The sequence below is a fragment of the Piliocolobus tephrosceles genome, chromosome 11 (assembly GCF_002776525.5).
Source record: "Piliocolobus tephrosceles isolate RC106 chromosome 11, ASM277652v3, whole genome shotgun sequence".
Taxonomy (NCBI): domain Eukaryota; kingdom Metazoa; phylum Chordata; class Mammalia; order Primates; family Cercopithecidae; genus Piliocolobus; species Piliocolobus tephrosceles.
This window is the reverse complement of record NC_045444.1, coordinates 66,991,432-67,014,253: the sequence shown is the minus strand read 5'-3', so window position 1 is coordinate 67,014,253 and position 22,822 is coordinate 66,991,432. Positions and strand designations below refer to the sequence as shown.

General features: G+C 34.7%; 1 protein-coding gene across 2 annotated transcripts in view; it reads right to left on the bottom strand.

Moving 5' to 3' along the window:
* Nucleotides 1–2,407: 2,407 nt before the first annotated feature.
* UBE2E3 (ubiquitin conjugating enzyme E2 E3) overlaps nucleotides 2,408–22,822 on the bottom strand; it is an 83,326-nt gene continuing 62,911 nt past the window's right edge. For both annotated transcript variants that reach the window (XM_023212355.2, XM_023212356.2), the window contains exons 4-6: nucleotides 7,706–7,838; nucleotides 4,712–4,859; nucleotides 2,408–3,044 (exon numbers count right to left, since the gene is read on the bottom strand). In XM_023212355.2, coding sequence (XP_023068123.1) covers nucleotides 2,947–3,044; nucleotides 4,712–4,859; nucleotides 7,706–7,838 — 379 coding nt within the window. In that variant the 3' untranslated portion in view covers nucleotides 2,408–2,946. The remainder of the gene's footprint in view (nucleotides 3,045–4,711; nucleotides 4,860–7,705; nucleotides 7,839–22,822) is intronic.

Genomic DNA, 22,822 nt, shown 5'->3' with positions numbered 1-22,822 from the left:
ACCACCACCTTAAAATTTCTTATTACAAAGGGTGGCACACACATAGGTCAAATTTTAAGCATCACATGAATTTCATTCCTGTGATTAATTAAAATTTCCTCATTTTTAAAAAAAGCAATGTCTACATAGCTAAAATTTGTTTTGAAAAAGGTATTCCATTAAATGCTTGCTTTATTTATCAACACAAATTTTCTGATGTGGTTATGCAATATATGGTTAAATAGATTTGAAATAACATTGTTTATCTCATTTTCCAAATTGATTAAGGAATATCAGTGATGTTGAAAGTATTTCTATGACAAATATCTAAGGGAGAATACAAACCTACCTAACTCATATGCATTGCAAACAGCAGTTATATTTTATAAGGTTCCTTTTGAGACTAAAATAAAATATTAAAACAAAGATTTGCTAAAATGAAATACTGTATAATTTCCAGAAGCTATAATCTATGAATATCTACTTTTATAGGGAACAGTGATAACTTGTGTATATGTATATACATATATGCATGTGTGTGCACGTGTTCAATATAAAGTTGTGACGTTATAAACAAAAACTCTTTGCCTAGTGGGAAAGCATGACGGTGCAGGGGGAGAGGAAGTATCGTATTGGCTGTGTAATATAGAGCAAGTTATTTAAACTTGTCTATGCACACTGTCAACTGTCAACTAAGGATCATCAGTGTCTGCTCTCCTAAAGCTCTTTAGGTGTCTCAAATGAGATAAGGCACATCAGTGACTGAACAGTGCCCTGGCATGCAGTGGCTCTCATGTCATAGGTTGATCTATTCATTAGAACACCAAGATACTACTAGTCCACTTCAGAGAGCAGCCTGTTCCCTAAAAGAATAAGCAAGACAAGCACAACAAAATTTACAAGATTAAATTTACTGAGTTTGAGGGTGAATAGAGAAGAGGGAAATTATCTAATCAACTCTTCTGTCTCACATATAAACAAACTAAAACTCAAAGAGTTAAAGTGTCTTATTTAAGGCCACAGTGGTAGTTCGTGGAAAAGCTGCAAATATTTTAAGTAACCAATTCCCTCCACTTTATCCCAAACCAGTATGGACACAGCCAACAAGTAAGCAAAATAGGTTGGCAGTGGTAACTAGGCTTATAGTAACTAAAAGAAGTCTAATCATAGCATCCCCAAACATCCTAACATTCAGTATGATTTAAGTTTTTCTAGTACCAAGAGACAAGTTTATTACTCTAGGACGTAGAATATACAATTTGGGTAGTGGAGGAAAAACTACTTTACAGCTCACCCATGTTTGATAAAAACCCTTACAACTTAAAAAACGGTCTCCACTTTCATCACATTGACTTGGACTCCATTATAAACTATTAGTTAGGTTTTCACAGAGGTAAAGTCTGAACGCTTCAAAATAGTCCCTTGGTATAGTGTTCCTCTGTAATAAAGTTGGGGGGTAGGGAGTTTAAGTGAAAAACAGATATATAAGTGTAATTTTAATTTTACTCTGCTATAAGACTTCTACTGACAAATAGGAGTCTGCTCCTCTAGTGACACACACACAACTACACGTTTTTACTTTTATCTTGAAGCATTTTTTATGTTAATATTTTCACTCTACACATTTTTAAAATGATACTTCATTTCCACATTGAGGACTGGATAAGACACCTGCCCCATATACCACAACCTTGGCTACATGACCAGAGATGCTTACCTTAGTCATAGGGAAACAAAACAAACCACACACAATGATACTCTGTTTAGTAAATCTAAATATTGCAAAGTAATTCTAACTTTCAAGAAATCTAACACTTCACAATTACAACTAGGAAGAAGAAATTTAACCTTCTAAAAACCTTACAATTTGGTATGTTACCAGTTGAGAAATATCACATTGTACACTAACACAGTTCTAGTCTACCTTTAAGGCAGACAAAGATTTCTGTGTTCAACTGTGCCTCTGGCTATATTTGCTGGCCACGTGCCATAGTAAGAATGGTAATACACACCACGAAAATTCAAGACCAGGATTAGAAGTAAAAAGTGCACCATAGACTAGCTACCACATTAAAGTTACCATCTAACAATACTGCCCAATGCTGAACAAAAATCACCAATCTGGAAGCAACATGTTCCATAAGACATTACCTGACGCATTTTGACTTAAACATCATATTACCAAAGTACAGCTTTATGTGTTGAAGACCAATGGGTTCAAATCCACTTTTGATTATTTACGGTCATTCTTTCAATAACAAAGGAAAAAATATCTACGCATTTAATAGGACTTTAAATGTTTTCAATTTAAGAATTGGTTTATTTGTGCTAGTCTTTAGTAATCTTCATAGACGCATTTTTATTTCATCAACAATCATCTCAGACACACCTTCTAACAAGACTGACTTAAAATATTACGACAGGAAACTATGCCTTCAGGAGCATGTTTATTGTGTTTGAGATGATACATCAGGTGCTCTCTGAGCTACAAAGGGTAAAAGGAAATCCTCTCATTACAAACTGACAAAGGTAAAAGGTAAAACATTTTTCACAACAGCATGAACCACATACTCAGAAATAGATCTGGGTTTAATACAAATGACATAATTCCTAGTCATCTACAGCTACTTTTATAACTTCATACAGATAATGAATTAGGCTAAAATGCACTATAATATTTGGTAGACTTCAGGACCAGTATCCTTAGTACATCACAAAATACATTTTGATATCCCAAAGAAGCAACACTTGCAAGTAGGCGTTTTAAACATAACTAATCTACAGCTACAAAGTTCTACTCTTGATAGCATTTACCTTTTTGGGGAGTCTCCCAGGCTCCAAAGGATAAAAGCAGAGTAGAATCAGTATAACATATACACAGAAGTCCGTATTGTAAAGGCTATAAAGATTTGCAGCACAGTGAGAAGATGCCTTCTGCTCCTTCACACTGCATACAAATTATGTGAATTATGTTGCGTATCTCTTGGTCCACTGTCTGGCTATCCTGTCGTGTTCTGCTCTGTTGGTCAAATACTGAGTGGCTATGCTTCCAACCAGAGGATCCGCTGGAAAAGTGGAAAGAACATTAAAAGCTATTTTGTGGTATCTTCTTCAAGGTATAGTTCTAATATTCTATTAAAATGAAATGCTTACTTTTCAGCAGTATCTTCATATATAATAGCTAGATTTTCAAAAGAAAAAATTTAAAGTAACATGATCATATGTATATTTTAATATTCAAGTTAGGAAAGCCCCCTTCAGCAAAACAACAACAACAACAACAACAACAACAACAACGAATTTTGAGCTATATATAAAAATAGTTAGATTTGACTTTTATGAAAGATACAGGTCTTTAATATACAAAAACTATTTTATAATTTTGGCCTTTCATTCAACAATGAAAGTATACTAGGAGGTTATATTTCTGCTTATGAATAGTTCAAAAATGGTAATTTTTAAGTAAAACCCCAGTCTTATGATACCATGCTATTTCAAATACAATGCTTCCTTCATTCTGTGCCTGATATGACTCTAATCACTATCTATATTTCCACTTGAAACCCTACTTGCCATTTTGTTTTAAGTAGAATTCTGAACTAGAGAGTGAACCTGATATAAATTTTTATTTTGATGTTTAAAAAGAAAAAAATATGTACATATGGTACAATATTTGAATTGCACCAAACCATAGCCAGTAAAAAAACTCTCTTCCTTCCTGACTCCAACTACTCAGAAGTTTCTTTCCCTGGCAAACAACTTTTGCCCATTTACAACATTACTTTCCAGAGTTCTTACATGCATTGACAACCATTTAGAATACTATGTTGTATATATGTATTTTTTCCAGTGCCTTTTATACTTAATATATCTTGAAGATATTTCTCTATGAGTTCATATAGAGTTGTCACATTCTTTTAAAAAGTTACATCAATTAATGGGCATTGAGGTTGTTTCCAATACTCTAATAAATGATACAACAATGAATATCCATCTGTCTCTATCTATTGCATATGTATCTCTACCAAGCACAAGGTAACAACAGTAACAGTTTTCAGTGACTTATCAAATATTCAGAAAAAGTAAGTCAACTTAAAAAAAAAGGTCACATAGCAAAACAAAATGTGTGAAATTTCAGGTCTAAACATCATTTTATCAAGTCAGCCACTCAAGTTTCTGAAGTTCACATGTGGCAGGCATTTTTTAAAGTTATGAATTATACACAAATGATTTTATCTGAGTTTATACAATCATAATCTAGTTCAATTCTCATTGGCTATCATTTTAATATTCATTACTACTACACCTAATATAACTAATTAATTCAAAAAGGAAGGGAGAACAAGAAGCTCTCTATTATTAAAGTAGTTGCCTAAAAGCATATCGCAGAATGGAAGGAGCAGGAAAAGGAGGCACTGGTTTCAGAGACATTGGTTTACTCTTGTTAGAAGTGGTCTGTGCACCTAAATAGTTTTAAAAGTAGAGATTCCATTAATGATGGTGACAAAATAATTATAGAGTGGTATGCCATTAACAAATTAAATGAAGGTATTGAGAAACTTTTGGCCTAGTCTACTTCAAATGGCACTGGTAATTTCCTTACAAACTGTTTTACGGAGATCTTTCTATCAATGACATTTACCTCTCAATCTACATTTAAAACTAACTAAAAAAAAAAAAAAAAAAAAAAAAAAAAAAGCACTGGTTTTTGTGTTAATAAAGATTTGCTTACCAGGGTTGCAGTCTGTCAAAAGGGAACAAATAGACAGCAAAACTTTTGAAATAGTCAAAGCGGGACTCCAGTTGTCTTTAAGGATGTCCAGACAGATGACTCCCTGACTGTTGATGTTGCAGTGATAAATTCTGGTGCGGAAAGTAACCTAAGCACAGTCACATTAAAAACAGAAGGAAAATGAATGCTATATTACCAACTAAAATACTAGAAAAAAATGAAGGGTAATATATCATAGAAGATACTAAATTATCTGACTGGAGCTAACCTTAGATTAGGTTTAATAACAGAATTAAATGGTTTTGACTCAGTTGAAATTTTTATTTTTACCCTGTATAGAAAGAACTAAAGTAAGGAATTGATCAGTTATACTTAAATAACTGATACAGTAATTCTATCTGTGTGTGGGTACATGTGTTTACATACACACTCACATCATATACAACTGTGTGTGTACACACACATAAAGACAGAAAGTGAGGAAGAGAAATGTTTTGGTGCCAAAGGTAAGAGGAACTGATGAAGATTTTTTTTAAAACATAAAAGTTGTATCAGTTTCTTAGTAGAAAAGGTCAGTATCAATTCAGCTAATTTCCTACCAAACGTTAGAAAATACTGGAGGATTTAGAAGAAGGTTGGTAAAATCATTTACACTACCTGCCTTTCTGTTTCTTAGCCTTTTATTTCTACAGCTGGTTCACTGTCTTGTTAGACTAAAATATTAAAATAAAATAAGCAAGGTTTTAAGCTACTGGTTAAAGGAAACTAATATATCCCTGAAATGTGTGAGAGAAGAAGATAAATCATAAGAACAAACACTGCCAAGTCTCAAAACAATCACAAACACTAATTGGATAGTTAATTCATAATTGGAGTTGCCGAGAAAAAAAACAATTTCTGATCATTTGAAACTAGCAGTGTACTGTGGGCACAAAAGTGGAATCTGGGAAGAAAACATTAAATGCTCTCAAAAGTGTCTTTCTGAAAAGAATGCATGATGGGGAGGGGGTGGGGGGGCACCACACTAGTTTAGTGGGGGAGGAAGAGGGAATGCCCTTCCAGAACTGCTCTAACCAATACAGCATATACTAGCTACATGTGCATATACAGCTCTTAAATTGTGGCAAAGTGAATTGAAACAAACTGAAAGTGTTGTAAAATAAATACCAGATTTCAAAGAGTTAGCACCAAAAAGAAAATGTGTAAGATTTCATTAACAATACTCTTACACTGATTACATGTTGAAATGACAATATTCTGAATATGTTGGGTTAACTAATATAGTACTAAAATTCTGGTTTTTACGTTTTATGTAGCTATTAGGACATTTAAAATTATACATGTAGATTTTACTATATTTCCATTAATGCTGTTCTAGAATATAGAAATAATTTATGTTCAGATCAGACATTACTACTCAATACACATGTGATTTACAAATACATTTTCAGTTATAACTACTGAACAGAGTAGCATTCATGAACGGATTTCTATTAAATATTTATTATCCTTCAAGAAGCTCAACATTTTTTCCAAACTTCAAAAAGATTTAGCATTGTAGAGAAATAATTGTTCCAAATACCAAGATCATACCAGAAATCATTTTTCACTTGTCCAACTACAGATCTTAATAATGGTTAATACTGTATATCTTAGCAACAGAGCGAACTAACACTAAAGAATTAGAAATTTAATATATGGCAATTTCAGCAAAAAACTAACATGCTAAATTTATAATCATTATATTAATCAAAATTATTGGCAAATCATATACAGTACTATATACTGTGAAATTCTTATAATAGTCAATTTCCATTTTCCATTAAAAGGTGTCAGAAAAACTTGAGCCTTTTTCTTCAATTAATCTTCCCCATATGCAAAAATAATTTCAAGATCTTACATTCTGATGGGATCACATGGTTAAAGCACTTTAAACACTAACAGCTGTAACTGAGAGTAAACGGTGTCTGCGGTTTGGGGTAAATACCACTAGATGGAACTCTTGCTACCTTGTTAGACGATTCATTACTGAGAAATAACCCTCTTTTATTCACAAAATAAATCTGTTTATGTGCACATACACACAGGCTACATAAATTTTAAATGGTATAAATTGCAACATAAACTTTAGTATAGAGAACAAAAGTTACCACGTTGGAAAGAAAAACATTTCACCGTAGTTAAGGGCTATGGACTTGAAAATATACTTTCCTCTAGTATCTCAGATATCTCTGTAACAAGAGCATAATAATGCTCATGCTTAATTCCAGTGGTTTTTACCTGCTGACTTGACCACTGTAGAAACAGAAGTTAGGGGAGGGAGCCATTCAAGTAACTGTTACGTTTAAACTTTGCAAAGTTGACGGTCATTACAAGGCACAACTCACCCCGTTCTCTGTTATCCATCTAATTCATACTTCAAATGAACTCAGAGCCAACAAAACTGAGGCATTCTGTTTCCATTACTACATCATACCCACAGAAGGTACAAAATGAGTTTACTAAATATTATTCATTTCCCTCTTCTTGGCTATGAAGTTTTTGCTTATCTATAAAGATAAGGTATTCAGAATAGCACAAAATTCACATTATTAAACACTTCTTTCTGGAAGCTGTCAGTTTTACTTTTTATCCTAATAAATATCTTCATTAATACCTTAATAGTTAATTAAGGTATTATTAATTAAGGTATTAATGAAGGTTCATAGGATATTTTCCCTTATAAGGATAAAATTTACCTGCTTTACTGAGATGCAAGGTATAGTTTTATTTACAATTAAGAATTAAACTCTTTCTGCTTATTACAAATTATTTGTGAAAGGAGTCAATTACTTCCAGTTTTAAAATTCTTGATTACATGAAATTTTCCATATCAATCCATGAAAAGCAATGAAATCAAAATAATTGCATCAATACACATTTAAGTTTTAGAATAACCAATTAAATTTAGAGAAGGAGGATTAAATATTAAAGAATGCACTTCTAGCTTCTTACCTTTGGTGGCTTAAATGGATAATCTGATGAAAATGTGATATCCAGAAAAAACACACCACCTTCATATACAGAACCCGGTGGACCAAGTATAGTTGATCTCCATTCATAAATGTTATCTCCTTTAGGCCCAGCACTATTTAAAAGAAATTAAAAATCAGTATGTACATATATTAGCAATTCATGTTAATATCCTAAAACCAGGGAAGTGTTAAAGGTAAATTAGTAATCTAGAGCAATAAGAAGTGAAATAAGTATAAAAGAAATAAGCCCCAATGTGTTTGCATGTGCATGTGTGTAAGAACTTATTTGGAAATATTACAAACTTAGAGAGGAAATGCAAGAAAAGTACAAAGAAAATCGGTATAACTTTACCCAGTCTCCATTAGCATTCTGCTCTGCCCCATTTGCTCCTCTCTCTCCCCGAAACACACACCCCTCTTAACCTGCAAGCATGCACACAGAGACGCTTTTTTCTCAGTCATTTGAAAGTTGCACACTTTATGGCCTTTTCCCCATAAACACTTCAGCATGCATTTCCTAAAAATAATCTCCTATAAATCACAATACAGTTACAATTTCAGTAAATATATTAATACAATTCTTTAAACTGCCATTTGTATTATAATGTTGTCAACTGATTCTGTAATACCCTTTTAAAAAATTAATTTTTCTCCGGATGCAGGACCCAGTCTTGGAACCATGTATTTCCCGTGTCTTTATTCTCCTTTAATATGGGTCCTTTCCGCCTTTCTTTAACTTTTGTAACATTAACATTTTTTGCAGAATCTAGTCTTCTTTTTTTAAAATGCTCATCATTTTGAGCTTTCCATGTTTCGTCATGATTTGATTCATGTAATGCATTTCTGGCTGAAATAGTATGTAAGTGATGTGTCCTTCTCATGGTATCACATTTGGACGCACACAGCATCTACCTGTACCTCATTGGTGATGTTAAGTTTCATCATCCAGACACAGCGCTATCCAATTTTCCTACTGTTTAGTTACTATTTGTTCCCTGCAACCAATAAGCGATCTTTGGACAGACACTTTAAGACCAGGCAAATATCCCGCTTCTCATCAAAATTTCTTCCCAATATTAAGCATCCATTTGTGATTGCCATGGTTTGATTTGTCCCTGCTAAAACTCATGTTGAAATCTGACCCCCAAATGTGGCAATGTTGGGAAGTGTCTGGGTCAGAGGGTTAGATCCCTCATGAATAAATTAATGCCCTCCCTCAGGAGTGGAGTCCTCACTCTAGCAAAAATGAATTAGTTCCCAAGAGAACTCACTGTTAAAAAGGGTGGCTTTCCTTGGTTTCTCTTTCTTCCTTCCTCTCTTGCTTTGTGATCTCTTTGCATTTGATGCTTGCCCTTCCACAGCAAGCTGAAGCAGCCTGAGGCCCTCACCAGATGCAGACGCCCATCAGGTGAACCAAATAAACCTCTTTTCCCTATAACCTACTCAGTCTCAGGTATTCTGTTACAGCAATAAAATCATGATTTTCCAATTCTAGAACTTTCTCTACACTTAACAGTTACCCCTTGAGCCCTTTCTACTGCCTGTACGTATGTACAGAAGTAAGTATCATTGGTATGGTCTCATTTTTTCCCAATGCTTTGTAAGTCATTAATGCCTTTAATTATTTTGATGCCCAAATTATCGCAGGCTTGGCCAATGGAGAACCCTTTCAAAATGACTCCTATAGCCTTGCAACATGTGAGCTTTTTTTTTTTTTTTTTTTTTTAAGCATTTCCTTCCTTTGGCATAAGGAATCCCATCCTTGGAATCAGCCATTTTCCCAAAGAGCCAGGGTTCCTTTCAATGGGCACGTTGTCAGAAAAACCAAGATCTGAGTCCTAGGTGCTACTAAGTCTCAGTTACATTTTGGTGCATTGTGCTTAACACCATTACTTTAGATAGTTCAAATAAAATCTAAACTCATAATTACTTGTCGGTAAGACGACTCATATGCCTTAAACTCTCCTCAAATATATTTTACTGCCAGTTGGTAGAAAAGCTTGGATTCCCACACCAAATTCTTAGTTCTTAAATGTGCTCTCTTTTCACTTATCAAGCTGTTTGCCATAGGACAAAGCGTACATTTAACTATAGGACAAAGTGTACATTTAACTACTACAGCAGGATAGTAAATAATTTTTCCTATTGTCTCAGAGTAGACTAAGCAGAGAATCTATGGTAGTGTGATTACTTTGCTGTACCCAAACATACCTAGCTTAGGGCAAGTGAGGGCTAAAATCCAGTCCTAAAATCCAGGTAGTTTTAGCTACCTATCTGGAGTTAGGGGTCTCTTTTCATTCTCATAGATGTACCATCTGTTAGACAAAACATGGGATAAGATGGGAAGGCGTCAGGAAGGGACATGAGCAGCTGCAGAGCTGAGTCCACTGTAATTTAAAAAACCATATTAGAGGCTAACAGCTGATTGACACTCTCTCTGCCTCTTTCACTGTCTTGAATCATCCATTTTTCCTTCTCTGGTGAGTGATACCAACAAGAATCCAACAATGCCATTTCTCCCAACTTTATTATTATTTTTTTAAATCTCCATTTCTCTATCCCTTCCAGCTTCCATCTCAATCATCTTTCCTTTGCAGCAAAACTCCTGGAAATCTTATTACACCTCCTATCTTCAGTTTCTCTCCTCTGTTATCACTTGATCTCATTCCAAACAGGCATTTCCTCCCACTGCTCCACTGAAACAGCTCTCATCCAAGGTCACCAGTGACCTCATCACTACACCCAATGATCATATCTCAGTCTTCACATTATTTGATTAGTCCAGCAACATCTGACACAGCCAATCACATCATCTTTGATACACTTTCTCTTTAATTCCCAGAATAACATACTTTGTTAGTTTTCCTGCATTTCCTGGCCCCTTCTCACTCTCTATTCCTATTCCTTATCTCCCTAAACTTTAAATACTGTCAGTCCTCCAGAGCTAAGACCTTACACCTCTTCTCTTTTCTACCTACCTGTACTGTTTTGGTTATCTCATGCAGTTTTATGGCTCCCAATAGCACCAATATGCTCTTAACTTCCACATCTGTAACTGCAGCCTAGATTGTTTTTGCTCTGCAAGACTATGTCATGAGAAGACGACAGGCAACAGTCTTGGAGAAGTTATTTGCAAAAGAACTATTATCAAAAATATACAATGTACCATTAAAACTCAAGAAAATGAACAACCTGATTATAAAATGGGCAAAATACCTGAACAGATACCTCACACCAAAGATAAACAGATGGCAAGTAAGCATACGAAAACCTGTTCAACCTAATGTCATTAAGGAATTTCAAGTTAAAACAAGAAAAACATACCACTACACAACTATCAGAATGGCCAAAATCTAAAACACTAACAACAAATGCTGATGAAAATGTGGAGTAATAGGAACTCTCATCCGTTGCTAGTGGAGAACAGAACATGGTACAGGAAATACAAATATTTAGATTCATTTTTACGCATCTGGATGTCCACTTTGGAAGAGTGTTTGGCAATTTTCTTATAAACATAAACATACCTTACCATAAGATCCAGCAATCACAGTCCTGGGTATTTACTCAAATGACTGAAAACTTATGTCCACTCAAAATCCTGCATGCAGATGTGAAAAGCAGTTTGATTCATAACTGCCAAATCTTGAAGGTGATCAAGATGTACTTCAGTAGGTGAATGGATATATAAACTGTGGTACCTCCAGACAACAAAATATTATTCAGTGCTAAAAAGAAATGAGCTATCAAGCCATGAAAAGACATGGATGAAACTTAAATGCATATTACTCAGGAGGAGAACCCAATATGAAAAGGCTACATACTGTACGACTCCATCTACATGACATTCTGGAGGCAAAACTACAGAAACAGTAAAAATATCAGTGGTTGCCAGGGGTTAGTGGGGTGGAAGGGATGAAGAGGCACAGCACGGAAGATCTTTAAAGTAGTGAAACTATTCAGTATGGTATGACATGGCGGGTATGTCATTATGTATGTGTAACAATCCATAAAATGTACAACATCAAGAGTGAACCATGATGAAAACTAGGGACTCTGCATGATAATGATATATCAATGTAGGTTTATTGATTGGAATGGAACAACTATACCACTGTAGTGTGGGACAATAATAGCAGGGATGATTGTGTGTCTGTGCAGGGGCAGAGAGACAAGGAGTTTTCACTCAATTTCGCTATGAACTTAAAACTGCCCAGAAAAAGCTATTATTTTAAAAAATACAAATAAAGTTTAGAACAAGCAAATATTTATATATTAAAATAAGAAGTCTGTGTTTCTCTAAGTACTGGTTTACAAAAAGATTTACTAACTTTTATAAATGAGTATGTTCCAAAAATTTGTTTTGAAATCAGGTATTTTGGAACTTGAAACACATTTTGACCACAGAACTAAGGTGGTTTAAATCCTGGTCCACAAAATTTACTTAAACAATTTCTTCCATAACATTAAATAAGGTACTGTATATCTGCAGTGAAAAATACTGAAAAGTATGATATATAGTTAGACATTTTAAAAATACGTAACCCAGAGTGCCTTTAAATTGATCACTCTGGCTCTCAAAGTTCATGTAGTTGGCAGGTATTCACTCTGGCCTCTGATCTTTTCCTACTCTTTCAAACATATCTTTATAAACCAAGGAGAAAAGAGATGTAAAAATAAGGAAATTCTGGTCACAAAAGAATGAGAGGAAAAGAAAAAGATTATTCCTGGAGACTTAAAGGGTGCTGAAATGACTAACAAATGACTAAGAAGGAACAGCACTGTAAAAGCGATGGCGAGGTGTCCTGTGCACAGAGAGGCACATGGAAAGTCCACCAATAGGCCAGATAAAAGGGAGGTAAGGATAAAAGAAAACCAAGGTAGAAAAGTGACCAGCAAGCATTTCACAGCAGATAGGAAAACGGAGACTCTCTTGGAAAGCAGAGGCAGAAGAAGCAGAACAAAGAAAATAAAACAAGGAATCTACCCCTGGCCTTAAGAGTGGGCACACCTTTTAGCAAAAGTGATTAAGAACTAGGTCTTGATATGATTAGCAACTACAAACTGGGAGGTAAGCAGGAAAGGAGTATTTCTGTGGCTATTACTAGATAATAAAAAGGACTAGCCAATGTTGGTGGTGTTAAATTAATGTGTGAAAGTCAGGTGTTCTCAATGATACTCAACCATTTCCAGATATTTTTAAAATTCAAAATTTCTGAAAAGCAGTAAGCATATACCTTAAACAGGTTAACGAAGATACTTAAATGCCACACAGACTCTAGCAAATTTGTCCAACCTGCCTTATTTTTGCTGTTATTGTTGTGCTGCTATTGTTGTTTTGTTTTATGCTTTTACCAGCCTAAAGCCATGGTTTTTTTTTTTTTTTTTTTTTTTTTTTTTGAAACAGAGTCTCACTCTGTCACCCAGGCTGGAGTGCAGTGGCATGATCTCAGCTCATTGCAAGCTCCGCCTCCTGGGTTCACGCCATTCTCCTGCCTCAGCCTCCTGAGTAGCTGGGACTACAGGTGCCCACCACTTCGCCCGGCTAGTTTTTTGTATTTTTTTTAGTAGAGACGGGGTTTCACCGTGTTAGCCAGGATGGTCTCGATCTCCTGACCTCATGATCCGCCCGTCTCGGCCTCCCAAAGTGCTGGGATTACAGGCTTGAGCCACCGCGCCCGGCCAAGCCGTGGTTTTTAGTTTCTGTCTCTAGTGACAAAAGAAAAAGAGGATGAGGACGGGGCTTTACTGGCCTAACCGGAAACAGAAACTTCAAGAACCTCTGACTGTATTCTTTCCCCGGACACCCCTGCGAAGTATTTTAATTAATTCTTGACATCACCAACATCCTAACTAAATGGGAGAATTAGTTACACCTTAATGACTGTAATTTAAGCATTACATTTTCTTATAGGATGTGGCTGTGTCAGCCACCTTTCTTTTCTCAACCTTAACAACTAGATAAGATTCACTCAGATTAATAATATGGCTAATGAAAGGAGGCATTTCAGCACCATGATTCAGTCATAATTAAGTTAAATCACATAACTTTTACATTGTACCAAACTATATGGAAATATTTCAGTGATTCAGAAATGTATCTAGTGTCTGCAGGCTCTATACAAAATAATTTTATTTGGAAAATGTATTTTTTACTTAAAAACAGAGATACAAAATTTTAGATATGATGCCATACTGCATAAAAAAGAAGCAGTCTAGAAAACATAGAGAATAGTAATTATAAAACCAGCTCATGTATTCACTATAAACACATATTTAAAAAGAAATTACATACAAAAGGTTACTCCATTAGGTTGGACTAAGTATTTTAATAGTCATAAGAATTTGCACACATATTCTACTGCAAAAGTATACTTTAGAACTGGTATACTTAAAATGCGTAATATTGAAAATTAAAATCAATCACTATTAATATCACCAAAATAAGCAATAACTGTTCCTAATGTTGATATGACTTTTCCCACAATGAGGTTATCAAGTTAGCATCTCAGTATGAGTAATGGGAGTAGGGGAGATTAGAAAGAGGAGCCCTTAAACTAGACCAATCTTTAGAACAGACTGGAATGAGTTACATAATTAAGATTATAAATAAGTTCATTTATAAGTAAGTTCATTACAAACATGTGTAGGTCAGTAAAACACATTTCAGGGATTAAGGTGCGAATCAATAAGCAGACCTGAGTTCTAAGAAGACTATTAATACGAAGATATCCAACCTAGCATTGTTTAAAATAATGAAAAAACTGCATAAAACCATTATGTCTACCAATAAGGAAACAGATAATTACACAGCAATTAAAATGAATGACCTAAATTTTTCAGCAAGAGATAGATCTCAAAAATAATGCTCAGTGAAAAAAGTTAAGTTGTAGGATTAAACACGTAATTGAATACCATTTATTCACATTTAAAAAAAAAACATTAAAAAAATCCCACATATTGTTTATGAATGCATACATACACACACAGTGAAAGTATGAAAACGTATATGGAAATCATGGACCAAAACATACAGAATAGTTATTGCCTCTGGGCAGGAAGGAAAAAGAATGAGACTGGGAAGAAAGTATAAAGAAACTTCAACTATATATAGTTTTACTTCCTTTAAAAAATATGTTCAAGCTAGAATATATGAAAGGATTATTGGATTATTACTCAAGTCTTACCTACTACTGTATGCTGAAACAAAAAAGGAAGTTTCAAAGTACAACAGAGCTCTATTTTACTATTAACATAACTAAAGAAAGAAATAACATTTTATGGAGTGCCCACTCTATGCCAGGTGCTTTATATCACATCTAACTCGATAGTAGTAATCCTGTTCAAGTATTTTTTATCACAGTTTCATAGATGAGAAAACGAGCCAGAAAGGTTAAGTGACTTGCCTAGGGTCATATATGCAGAGCTAAGATTCTCTTCTAAAATGTCTTCATCACAAATTTTAAAGCAATAAATCCATACAAATATTTTTAATTACCCAGCACCTGCCAAAAATAAAATGTAAACAGATTCAGAAATAAAGGTATCTAATCACGTACTAAAGGTGATTCTGTAATGGCTTCTATTCTATAGACTTTTAAATGCTTCATATAATTTGGATTATTAATCCTTTGTTACATCTCTGTTTTAAGTGTCCAAGAGTTCCTCTCAAACTTTAGGATTATATGTCTGAAGAGAATCCTGTTGAACAGAACAGCAGGTGACAACATGAGTTTTAGAGCCTTTTTATGTTTAGCACTTAGAATGTGGGGATGGAAGGAAAAACAAAATGATATGAAATTCAAGTTTTGAAAGACTAGAAGAAAACCCACAAGGTATCACCTTCAAAACAAATACAGTCATTTGCATTAAAAATCTATACTAGCATGTAACCCACACCTTCAATAACTGTTCAGAAAATAGTGATCAGAGCCCTGCCTTGCAAAGAAGTGGATTCTTTTCCTAAAATTTGTATTAAGCAGATTCTGATTTGTAAGTTTTTGAACCATCCCTTATCAGCTTCACGTCTTTTACATAAATAACTACAAATGCTTGTGTAACTTCTTGGCCCTTTTGTAAATTACTGTGATGCATGCAAGTATGATTTTTGAAACCTAGTCTTCGTTTCATATATTGAGCGTATGGCAAATAAACATATTTTTTCTTTCTGTCCAGCCCTAACAACCTTATCACATGGTCTACAGAATAGTAGTATTTTCATAGTCTTTTCTTTAAAGGAATTAGATTGAACACAAAAATAAAATAGCTGAGTGTGCATGCTATATACATACACATAAATTCAGTCTGCAAAACCATCTTCATTAAAGAATTAATAACTATTTCTAGCAGAAGTAAAAAAAAATATTTATGGCTTCGCCTAAGGGCTTCTAACTGCACAGATAATGCAATAATGCTTTACTGATCTAGTAATTACCATATAGTCTTTCTTCAAAACTGCTACTATAAAGCTTGCGCTTTGTCTATCTTAAGGCCTATTATGACATTCATCATCCAAATGCAGTCATATCTATTGTGTATAATCAGAAGAAACGCTTTGTAAGAGAAGAATTCTGGTACAATTATTTTTCATTGCAAAGTACTGTACACTTATATAAACATAGGTGAAAACATTTCTAAAAGTAAAACCATACACAAGGTGAAATAATTAAAAACACACACACACATCCAAGTCCAGTCAGTTAAACAACATTGTAAATAACTACTATGGACCAAGCACTGGGATGCCAGAATAAACTGTGGGTATGGTGAAATTAAACATCAACATCTATAAGTATACTGTCTTTCACTAATATTGTGGTCACAATTTCACACTTAAACACTTAAATCTCTTGCTTTTTATATTTACATTGATTGTGGTGTATAATATCCGACTTAGCTAAAATACCTACACTCAAAAAGTTGCTCTGTCCAGAAGATCCTTGACTTCTCTGCTAATGATGACATAAAGAATATATTTATCCTGTGAAGCTTCTCTACTCCCTCGGCTGAAATCTCCAGAAATCTCAACCCACCACTCTTTCTTCTCCTAATCGCCTCTATTCCCTCTCTCAGCTGAGTTCTATCTTCACTGCCCAAGAGAGGGAGAAAAGGTAATCTTAGCAATGAGTTGTTCATTTTAACAACCTTATCAAGGCGGCTGGGGCTTAGGAATATCCTTAGGATGCAGAACAAATTTAATTATATGAAGTACATCAAATGCTAAATGGGCATCTGTGAACTAGGCAGAGAATATAGGTGGCTTTTGTAATGTTTTTCTAAAGGAAAGCCATATCTCTATATTGCTTTCCAAACTTCAAAAGCTGTTTGTAAGTGAACAGTTATTATTCCTGAGTGTTTTAGAAAGAATTATATTTATTTAGGTTGAAAGCATTTAGGAGTTCACAATTAGGGAAAGCTATAATACAGATAATTAGGGTGAGGGGAGTGGCTGGAGAAATAATATAGAAAAATAATTCTACTAACTAAAAGGGCAGACCTAGGTATGTGCTAGCAGTTCCAATGATTTTATCTGCCTACTCCTCTTCCCAAGAATGACCTCTTTTTGGTAAATGTGTGAATTCTTATGTAATCTCTATTACAACCAACCAGGAAATAGTATTGCTTATTAATCCATACTGTACCTTGTGAACCTATGAATTTCCTTTGAAATCAAAAAAAGTATTTAAGCTTTAACAATATACAAAATATAGTACTTGTCAGATTCAATAAAGGAAACAAATTCATTCATTCATCAGAGTTACTGAGTGTCTACGATTTGGGGCTAGGAATCTGTACAAGGAACTAAATACACAATGGAGATTTCAGCCTAGCTGAGGATATAAATCTTAATCAAATAAACTCACACACACAAAAAAACAAAAAAACAGAAAACAGAAAATGCTACAAAGGCAAGGTATTCTTTGTTGAATGCCAGGGAAATGTTAGAGAGGTAAGGGAAGAGTCAGAGGAAGCAATACTTAGATTACTTCAAATACCCCAGTGGGGGCTAATCAGGAGAAGGTGAAAGGAAAGGGCTGGGAAAGAGGAATTCATAGCATATGCAAATGCCCTGAGGCTATTAGGAACAAGGAGCAGGGTCTGCAAGGACAATGTGGCAGAAGCAAAGGGAACATGGGAAGTACAATGAAACAGGACCTGATGAGGGAAGCTGTAACCAACATCTAGGCAGGACCTTATAACGTTACATGAGAGATACTTGTCTTTATATTAAAAGCAATAGGCAGCTATCAAAAGATTTTAAGCAACAAAGGGGGAGTGTTAAACTAATATGGACATTTTGCAAAGCTTCCTCAGGTTGCTCTGTGGAAAATGGCCTGGAAGAGGCCTGGAGGAGCTGTGGGTGGACCACTGCAGTAATGAGGGTGAAAGATGATGACAGGCTAGACTAAGGTGGTACCAGAGACAAAGAGGAGGGACTTGAGAGTTACTTAGGAAGGAAAAAAAAAATCAACCAGACTTACGTTTTGAAATAGGGCAAGTGAGGAAAAGGGGGGTATCAAGAATAGCTTATGGTTTTCAGACTGTATGACTGAGATAATGTATATGACATTAACTAAGATGCGGATGTTGAAAAAAAGTTGGTTTTGGACACACTGGGACTAAGAAGTTTATGAGATATCCAAAAGATAAATATGTCAAAGAGACAGACAAATAAGATAAAGGGGACTGGTCCTATAGATATAAATTTGTGAGACTTTGATACACAGGTCCTTAATGTCCTGTAGGTGGGATGCACCAGACTAGGTAAAAAGTAGAGTAAAAAGGCGAGATGATGCCTGAGATGAGATCACCACACCTAAGTCCCAATAACACATGTCAGATCTGTGACAGGTGTATAAAAGAGGAACAAAAAAGCAAATGGAAACAAAGCAGAGGAGAGATTAATTACATGAAGAAATATGGAAAGAAGCTGGGTTTGAAAAGTGTGTTAGAAACTAAAGACATCATCTAGTCATGTGGGGATCATACCAATAAACTGCAAAAACTATCTGCATGTGTATGCTGGCAATATGAACTAATTCTTTCTGTAAAAATACAGAAGGAAATACTAACAGTGGTTACCTCTAAGAAGGATGTGGTGCTCTGGAATGAAAAGGAAACCCAATTTTCACTGTATACTCTTTCCACTCTGAATAGTTTTCTGTGTAAGTTTTAATTTGAAAAATAAGAGGGACAGGGGCCCAGTAAGTCCAAACTGGGGCGATGACTGAAGCACTAACAGTGTTGTAAAAGCACTACAGAAGAAAGTCTAAACCAGAAAGGATTTTAGGTAGGCAGAGTAATTTCTATAATATGCTTTCTTATCAAACCCCAAACTGGCGATCTCTGACAACAGAGATTTTCCAATTCTGAAAAATGAGATTAATAAGAGCTTTGAGAAATCTTGGCTAAGACTACTTACCCTTCTTAGGTATCTTCCCTCCCCCATTCTTTGCATACTGTACAGTTTAAGGGCTCATCCAAAATTGAAGCCATTTTACCAATATATTGTAAATCTGAATTACAACTTAACCATATGTGACAGATCATCTTGTTTTCATTTTCTGCCTTTAACTTTAAGACAGGCTATGATTAGGTAAAATACAACTAACAGTTGATAAATGTGTCAAGCTTTAGTACAGTTTATCATGAGGTTTAAACTAAATACAGACTCCAAAAGCACCTGTTTTTCCATTAGTTTTTTTCTGTATGTTTTGCAGTTTGATATACGAGGGCAGGTATGGAAATGTATCTTCCACCAAGAAGTATTTGTGTTTTGTGCTACATTTTTGTTCAAAACCTTAATGTCTACAGAGAATCCCTGACCTGCAAAAGACTCAAAATTCAATAAATGTATTTCCTGCTTATCTTTGGCTTTATGGAAGATCTTTTTCCTTGGTGGACAATGTAATTACAAAGCTTCATAACATAGTTGGCACATATGTGAGGTACTCAGTGTTACTGATTCACTCTTCTAACATCTACTGATTACCTACCATGTACCAGGCACTAATGGGTACTGAAAATACAGTGATGAACAGAACATACCAGGTCCTTGCCCTCACAGTGATTATGCAAATACTGAACTACACAAAATTATCCACATAAAATAATGCTGGATAAATACAAAGTCACTTAAATAAGCAGACTATATTCCAAAGAGTGTATGAAAAATAGTACTTAACAAATTGTTAGTCTTTTTTTTTCCTGTCCCAACATATCCAAGGATATGTCTATATTCCCATCAATTAACACTGGCTCACTAAAGTAATAAGGGAAGTGGGCGGGAGGGAACAGTGTGGAGAAAATCTCCCAGGTTATTCTAATAAGCAACCTTCTTAAGAGGTACTAAGTTAACTGATGTGGTTACTACATCTAAAACCATGGGTCCCAACCTTGGCTGCCAAATGTGATCACCCGTGGAGTTTAAAAACTTACCCAATACCAGCTCCCACCCCTCAGAGATTCTGATGTATTAGTCTGGGGCTTGGTCTGAGCTTACAGAGGCTTAAAAACTCCTCAGGTGATAAAATGCTCAGCCATGACTCAAAACAACTGGAGACGAGGAGAGCAGATATGCAGAAAGAATGGGAAAAAACAGAATGGAAACAAGAAAAGTATTCCAATCCTCAGATATGACATAATTGCCTGGGCTCTGTGACTGTTACTCCTATTGTGCAGAAAGATGTAAGAAGCTATTATAACTTCTGCCAAAACTCATTAACATCTTTAGATTGTGGTGAATTTATTAAGGTAATAGTTGGGCTCAGCCAGGGGCATGCTAGCCTCCTTGGAAAACTTCCCCATCGCCACCTCAAAAAGCTGTAATGATAATCAGCATAATATAACAGTTTTTTAAAATTGATCAAATGAGAAAATGTCTCTACAATCTTCTTTCTCATACACAGCACAAGTAATTTTGCCTATACATTTGTCTTTAAAAAGTAGATTATGACAGTTTAAGATTCTCAGCTCTTGCTGCTGTATGCTTTCTTGCCATTTCTCTCCCTCTCTTTCTGTTTATAAGGCAGCAGACTTAAAAGCGTAAACATAAGGCATGCTATTAGAGAAAGGTAAAATCTTATTTTAGTATCCTATGTAAACATTTAGTAAGTTCTCTGACTTTAAATTCTAACATTTAGAAAATTCTAAATATGAAAATAAAATGTATTATTATTAATTCTAGAACATTAACCAGTGTACCACTGACATTATATGACTACTATGCCATAAAATACTCCTACAACTGGACAGTTACTGGAGAGTACAGTAAACTAAATCAGAAACTAGTGAGCAATTAAGACTTTTGAACATAGTGGTTAACATAAGAACCATTCACAGGGACTTTAGGAATTATGTTATCTATAAGCATACAAAATAGCAAAAGGTACATTAAGAAGATCAATACACTAATCTAGTGACATAAAAAATTATATGGGCATAATAGGGGAATTATGTCACAAATCTTGAAATTACAAAAAGCAGTTTCTACACAGTAAGTTAAAACTGAATCTTCCTTAGATAAAGCCTTACAGAAAACACAATCTCCTGTTAAAGTAAACCTGCATTCTGTCACTTCTAGTATTCTCCATTACCACTAAACATTCTTTTTTCCCACTTCTATCCCTTATGATCGGGGTTTGCCCTGAAGTTGTCTTTGGCATCCTTCTTGCTATACACAGTGCCACAGATAATACAAACTATACCTATTTATCGCTTAGAGATTTCATCCTGTTTTATATAAACTACATAAAATCAGTTTCTAAATCTTTAGTAGTAGCACTGTATATTTTGCACTATTCACTTTTTAAGTACTTATTGAACATTATACTTTTCCGACCAACCGTCACCTCAAACTCAACAAAATCAAAATTATCTTTAACATAAAACCTGGCCCTACTAAAGATCAGAAATTGTAGTACTTGGGAAAAATGTGGAGGGATAGTCATGCTCAAATACCACTAGATCAGAGGAGAAATACAGCTTTTTAAAAATTCTTAGCCACATGTATCAAGAGTCATTTGATCAAGTAATCCCACATCCAAGAAGCTATCCTAGGACAAAAAACAGAGATGTGAATAAAAGTTTTTGTGTAAGGAGGCTCAAAGCAAAATAACAATAGGGAAACTCAAAATAGCTTAAATGTCCAACTGAATGATAATGGTTAAATCACTTACAGTTTTCAATCAATCATGATGTAGGCACTGAAAAAAAATTCAAGATTTTGAAGACTGTTAAATGACATGGAGAAATGTTCATGACAGATTAAGAGGGAAGAGTAGATCACAAAACTATATATACACAGCAGTAATCGTATTGTGTAAACAATTTGTATATGTGTATACAATATGTCTACATGTATTTCCTTTTATATCCTCATTTCCACTTGCTTTCCAGTCTAAATTAGGGTAGACATCACCATAATGTTTATAGTAAACAGTACTAGGGTCTGCTGAGATGACTCTCCACACATGTGGACAATCTGGTTGACTGGCATCACCATCATTCCTGACTCTTGAATTTATATGCTACTGGTAAGCATTCATTTTCTTATATTTAATCACATGTAAGTATTTAGTAAAAAACAGAACATACCATGGATACAATGAAAAAATGTGTTCAGGTTAACTTGTGGCATCATGTTTGAACTCAAAAAGTTTCAGGTCTTGAAGCATTTCAGATTTCAGATCAGAGATGCTCAATCTGTTATACTTCTATTAAAAACAATTTTTTTAAATGGCACTTTCATTTATTTTTCCAGTTGTACAGGCATAAAACTTGACTTTTAAGCTTCCTTGCTCACCAGACATCCTGAAGGTTCTTCTGAATAATCCCTCTTATAACAATAGAGAGGAAGCAGTAAATTGTATTGAAAAGGCTTGGAAATCACACAAGATCTAAAATCTGGTTGCATTTACCAGATGTGTGACGTCCAAATTACTCAACTTTTCTCCATCCGTAAGTGATGGCACCTGCCTTTGGAGTTACAGTGAAGTTGACAGCTCCTACTATTATGTAATTTTCTTTATCACTACTTCCAACCCAGATACTTAGCACATTTGACCTGGGACTCAATTATGGATGTTTAGAAATGACA